The 6060-nt window shown below is 40.3% G+C and overlaps 2 protein-coding genes across 2 annotated transcripts; both read left to right on the forward strand.

The window, feature by feature from the left end:
* Nucleotides 1-332: 332 nt before the first annotated feature.
* On the forward strand, nt 333-1621 carry LOC117143809. The gene is made up of 3 exons (XM_033308654.1): nt 333-390; nt 449-844; nt 911-1621. Exons 1-3 carry the CDS (start codon nt 339-341, stop codon nt 1534-1536), a joined length of 1074 nt encoding a protein of 357 aa, XP_033164545.1. The 5' UTR covers nt 333-338; the 3' UTR covers nt 1537-1621.
* A 221-nt stretch (nt 1622-1842) lies between these two features.
* LOC117145501 lies at nt 1843-3188 on the forward strand. Its single transcript, XM_033311182.1, has 3 exons — nt 1843-1914; nt 1967-2365; nt 2416-3188. Exons 1-3 carry the CDS (start codon nt 1869-1871, stop codon nt 3081-3083), a joined length of 1113 nt encoding a protein of 370 aa, XP_033167073.1. The 5' UTR covers nt 1843-1868; the 3' UTR covers nt 3084-3188.
* The last annotated feature ends 2872 nt before the right edge of the window (nt 3189-6060 follow it).

A 6060-nucleotide genomic window follows, 5' to 3' on the forward strand; every position in this document is an offset into this window, starting at 1 on the left:
GGTATGTACCCCAAAAGTATGCAGAAAAATGTAATTGTACAAAATAAACTTGTACAGTATGATGAAAAATATGTATATATGTAAATCGTATCGAAATAAATGTGACTAAGATGCCAATTCTTGGAAGCTTGGTGTGGCATTGAGCTGATAAGCTCTTAATATATGTACATTTAATTAAATACTTAGCTGTAAAATGTACACTCCAAAGATAAGATATAAAATCATTCAATTGCGTTGTTTGTGTTTCCGATTGTAATATAGCTACTTATCTTATCATTCAGAATTTTCTCTTTAAGCTTATTTTTCGATATATTCAGTTCTACTTCCAAGCTCGTACCATGAAGATGCACGAGCTACGATCTCTAATTATTACTTTGAGCTTGTTCCTAAGTGAGCTTAAGGACGCTAAGACTCTTTGGTCAACTATTGTGACAATCATTTCTTACAGCTGTGAGAAATGTCCAGTCCTCTTGCCAGATCACACAGGCTGAAACATGGACCGATCGCCTTTTTGTCCACATTGTTAACAATCGCTATGAGCTCTTGCTCACGGATCAATTGCAAGCAAATCAGCAAATAAGTTTGCTGTGCGATGGAAATGCGCAGGTGTTCACCTCCACCTGCGGGAATAATGGTCACTTCTCACCACCGTTGCCCAGGACAAACTGCTCAAAGACCATTCCACCTTCTGTGGTTCCAACTGCGAGTAATATATGCCCACATACCATGTATTTGGTTGGTTTCAGGTACGGAAATACGTTCATGGAGCTCTATCGCAGCTGCTACGACGCGAGAACCATGAAGGCGTATTTCTCCATCAACACGGTCTACCCCACCAATTTAAGTTAGTTCTTATAATACCCTAAGCTTATTTACTCACTAATGGCAACTAATTTATTACAAAATCCAGGGTCAGATCGACCGCCAACGGTGTTCGATAAGGATGGGATCATAACTCCTGCAGATGAGGCTACCTTTCAGCTGAATAGTATCTACAATCGGTTTGAGCATCTTTTTGGATCTGGACAAACATATGTGCCTTCTTCCAGAAGTCTTTCCTTCGATCGTGGTCACCTTACACCGGTTGCCGACTACAGCTTCCCAAAAATTCTGAGAAAAACGAACAAGTACTTGAATGTCGTTCCCCAGTACTACAGTATTAATCGCAGCAATTGGAAGATAGTTGAGAATTGGGTTCGAGGACAAAAGGATGTGCTAAATGTCTGCACAGGGGCATTGGGTGTTCTTCAGTTGTTGAACAGAAACCAACAATCAGTTTCGATTTACCTAGCACCGAACAAGAATCCCGTTCCCAGATGGACATACAAAATCATTAGGAGCCTAACCACCGGCATAAAGTACGTGATATTGACCTCCAATAATGGGTGGGAAGCCCAACAACCAAACCCATCATCAGTCTGTAAGGTTACTGCCTGCCCCAGAACTTTGAATCCAACTGGAAGTGGATACACCTTCTGCTGTGATCCGAATGACTTTATCAGAAGAAACGTTCCTAATTTGGCTGGTGTTTGCTAGGATGATACCGAAAGTTTCTAGAGGTTCATTTTTAATTTTGTATTTGCTTCAGTGTATATACATATTAATACATTTCAACTTGATTCAAAAAATTAAATGCATCTTTGAAAATATATCTGTTCCAAGCTGATGTACCGATTAATAGGTTATTAATCAGTGATGGGACCAGTGTTATCGCTTATAGCTGGACCGCGTTGAGAAATCTTGGGGTTTTCTGAATTAAAGAGATAATAATAATGACGAATACGATGCTGATAAGAAATACTTTTGGTTTGGCCGCGCTCTCAACGTTTCAGAATTCTTAGTTCGTAATTCAACCTTAAGCTGTGAAGATGCCGTACTTGAAGTATCTGTTGTCTAGTCTAAGCCTGTATTTCTGTGAGTATATATAAAAGAAGCTTTTATTATCAGAGGTTCAACCGATCTTAAGTTGTAGGAAGTGTTCAAGCGAGTTGCTTAATCGATTTGGCTCATTTGCACGCCAATTATGTGTACTTAAGCAAAAATAACGGAGTCTATGATATTCAGCGCAGTGATATTGTGCAAGTCCACCAGACGTTGTATCTGCTGTGCAATGGAGGACTTCATCACACCACATTCCTGTGTAGATATGACAGTGTTTTCAGTCCACCGCTAAGCTCAGCAGCATGTGCACACCCCGATCCTGTCGTGGTAAAGGTACCAGATACTTCTTGTTCCATTCCGAGTGCTATGTTCGCCGTAGGATTTTTCTACAATGAACGCTTCATGGAACTGTATCGCAATTGTTTTGATGGCTACAGCTTGGCGTTCCAACATTCCATCTATAAGGCATATCGCTACGTAAACAGTAAGTGGAAAATATTGGTGCAAACACAGTACTTAACCTGTTACTATTAGCCGTTCCACGTCCCAATCCCACTTGGCAGTCGGATCAATTAAGTGGCGGGTTTGACAATGCCTACGAGGGAAGAGCAACACAAGCTTGTTTGCTCACTAACCTGGGTGCAGTACAGCCGCAGTGTAAATTTGATCGTGGCCACATGACACCGGCTTCGGCATTCATATCCACAGAGCTCAAGAAGTCAACGTTCAGGTATCTAAATGCTATCCCCCAATATCGAGGAGTCAATCGTGGCAAATGGAAGGCCGTTGAGACCTGGGTAAACCATATGGTTGGGGGACTGTATGATAATCCAATCATCAATAACGTAAGAATAACGCGTACTTACGATGTCCTTAAGGTTTGCATTGGGGCATTGGGAGTCCATAGACTAAGACATAAAACCAATAACAACATGATACCAATTTACCTGTTGGATAATAACAAAATTCCCGTGCCAGAGTGGATGTACAAGATAGTTAGCCATCTCTCCGGAGATAAATGGGTGATGCTGACCTACAACGACGTAAGTCTCCCCAATCAGCAGGCATTAAACCAGATCTGTCATGTGATACCCTGCCATCCGGGTCTTATCCTAAATACAAGAGATGTTGGACACACAGTCTGCTGCGATCCGTACCGTTTTATTACAATGAACGCTCCACACTTAACTGGTGTTTGCTAAAGTCATCTAGCTACTTTCATAATTATCTAAATATTCCCTTAGTACTTGAAAGTGTGCATATTAAAATAAATATTAAATGGCGTCTTATCAATAACATGCAACAAACCGCGAAGATAATTGGAATTCTCAGAATTGGTGAGATAAGGGAACTGTGTGCAATTGATTTAATTTAGCAGAGCAATGATCATAATAGATGGAATGTAGAAGGAACAGAGGGGCTTATAAAGAACCTACCCCAACCCGGAAAGACAGCTTTGTCACAGTGATTGCATATTATAACTTTTTATGGTGCTTAACTTAATGCTTTATTTAATGCATTCAAAGGCAGAATTCACCACCCTTTGTTACACTATACTATCTTCGGTACACGTTGTAGTTTTGATTTTTTCCGTCTAGATGTCGCACGCGTGCGGTTTCGAATTCTCAATAGTGGGCGCCAGACATCATCGACTGGCGCCATCTATTGTCAAAAGTACTTATAGAAAGAGAAAGGAATAAGAGCGACTGAATACGCAGCAAACGGAAAGCGAGACAAATATATGCGTCAAGTGCGCAAAATTCAAACAGGGGAATTTATTTTTAATTTAAAAATATAAGTTATTTTCGTTGATTTCAACTAGAAAATTTGTATGGTTACGAAAATATTTTTAGGTATTTAGAATAAAGAGATCTATAATTTTAAACTATATTTGTAAACGAAATTCCAGAAACTAATGAATATAAAGGTAATTGTTAATCTTAAGTATTTTCCAATTTAACTATTATTTCCTAGCACTTCATTTACACCTTAAGCCATTTGTGGTTGCTTACAAATAAGAGCATTAAATGCACTTTTAAGTGGCCATAAACTATGGTGTCGTTTGGACGGAATTCCACTTCCGATGCATACAACCAACTACCACAGATAATTGCTGCTTTTGGCCAATTTACTTATTGGCTTACTCTACATACTTCGCTGGTGGACGTTGACCATGTTTGAAATTTGTACGCACTTTACACGTCTGTGGCAAAATTTTTCATCTAATTTCATGCACTTGGAAAACCGATTTTCCTCCTGGAACTGTGTTTTTCCCGACTTCCGTCAAGGCGACTCTGCCAAGCCGGTCGGCCGCCCAGTCGTCGAGTTGGGGCTTATGTAATGTTTGCAAATTGCAGTTTTACTTCTTCGGCGGTTGCGGTATTTGTTCGCTATGGCCACAGCCAACTCGTTGCTCATACGCCGTGTGTACGGCGGTAGTCTGGTGTCGGCGCTGTGGGCATTGTGCAACTTGTGACACAAATTCTTTGGCGCAGTCGGTGGTAGAGTGGTTTTGTAATTTTGGTTATTTACCCGGCATCGACGGGAAAGGCTAGCCGATGGAGCCAGTGGTCGCCGCCTTTATTGAATCACCCGAGCCCGAGGTACTTGCGTAATTATCAAATGCAGTTTTACCCATTCACAGACACGGCGGCACACAAACAAAATTCGAATTCAAAACCGCCAACGAAACGATATCAAAGAGCAGGCGGCAAACAAAGTGTGCTTTAAACTTTCTTTTCATGCGCCACTTTTAGCATTCATTTCTTTGGGCAAACATTCGTAGATGTCTCGATTCGTTTCTTCGTTTGTTAGCCGCTTCATTGATTTTCATTTACACCGACAACTCGCCGCCATCGTAATTGTTGCAATTTAACGACGCCCGCCGATGAGGTAACCCATCCGTCCATCCTCCAATTTTTGCGGCGAGTGAAAGAGCACTTTTTGTGGCCAAGAGAGCAGCCAATTTGCATTTTGGGAAATGCGACGACATACTGTCGCCCGCCATTTGCATACCAATTCGGTCTATTGAAAACGACATAAATATTTAGATAAGGTTTTATTTTAAGTCCCGGCTATTTAGTTTCTGCTGCAATTTGCGCAACACTTACCACCGCTTTCACTGACCCCTTCGATTGAGCCGGAAACTCGGAAACTTGAAAACTGACCTCTGATCGGGAAAATGGCTTTGTTTTGACTTTGTTGTGATGCATTTGATTGGTTGTAATGCCTGAATAATGCAGCGTGAAATTCCCTCTGTATTTTAAATTAAGATGTCGAAAAATATGCGGTTTTCTAATTTGATCTCTGTCACGTTGACGTGAAATGTGTGAATTATACAAGTCGTATGCAGAGAAGTTTTCACCGAATGGCTTTAGCTTCGCTTTTTATTAGCGCTACTAATTAAGTTTCGTTTATGTAGTACATATCTTTCTATTTTACTGCCACAAAGAAACCATTCCGTTGATGGGTAAACGACCACCGCCTGATAATCGTCTTAAAAGTTCATCACTCTGCTGTGTAGTTCATAATTTATAGTGGCGCGTAACGCGACAGTATGAGGTTGGTATTTAGGACCCATAAGCCGCTTTGGGGCACTCTTAACGGTATCGTGTAATGTCTTAATCAAGGCGCAACAAATGCCGTGAAAAATGGTTAAATGAAGCCCAGTGGGCGTAGCCGAAGCTAGTCGAAAATGTGATTTTCAAACGGTCATAATTAAGGTCATTTTCTAAGATTTGTTGATTAATGTGCTGTAAGTGCTTCAAGGAGGAAGTAGGGTAGGTAATAGAAATAGCATTGATACCCTGGACAAAATTTGTATGTTTTTTATATTATTTACACTTCTATTAAGCCAAAAAAATGTCATCTTTAAATCAAAAATATAAAATGTTAAAAGTATATTACTGTTTATACTGTACACCTGTTATTTAATTACCCTTTCTATAATTTAACAAATTTACATTCCCTCAACAAGTTCGTTGGCTCGGTATGTTCGATTTTTGATATTTCACTGATCCATGTGCATGACTGAGGCCATGCATGTTTATCTATGTGAAAAAACTATATCAACATCGTATAAAATACAATCTCTCTCTTCCTCTCTCTCTCTGGCCCACGATCGCAGGTCTCTTTATTAACAAAAACTCTCGGCAACTCTCTCGTTTTGCAGCTTTTGCC

This window comes from Drosophila mauritiana, chromosome 3R, assembly GCF_004382145.1.
Source record: "Drosophila mauritiana strain mau12 chromosome 3R, ASM438214v1, whole genome shotgun sequence".
NCBI lineage: Eukaryota > Metazoa > Arthropoda > Insecta > Diptera > Drosophilidae > Drosophila > Drosophila mauritiana.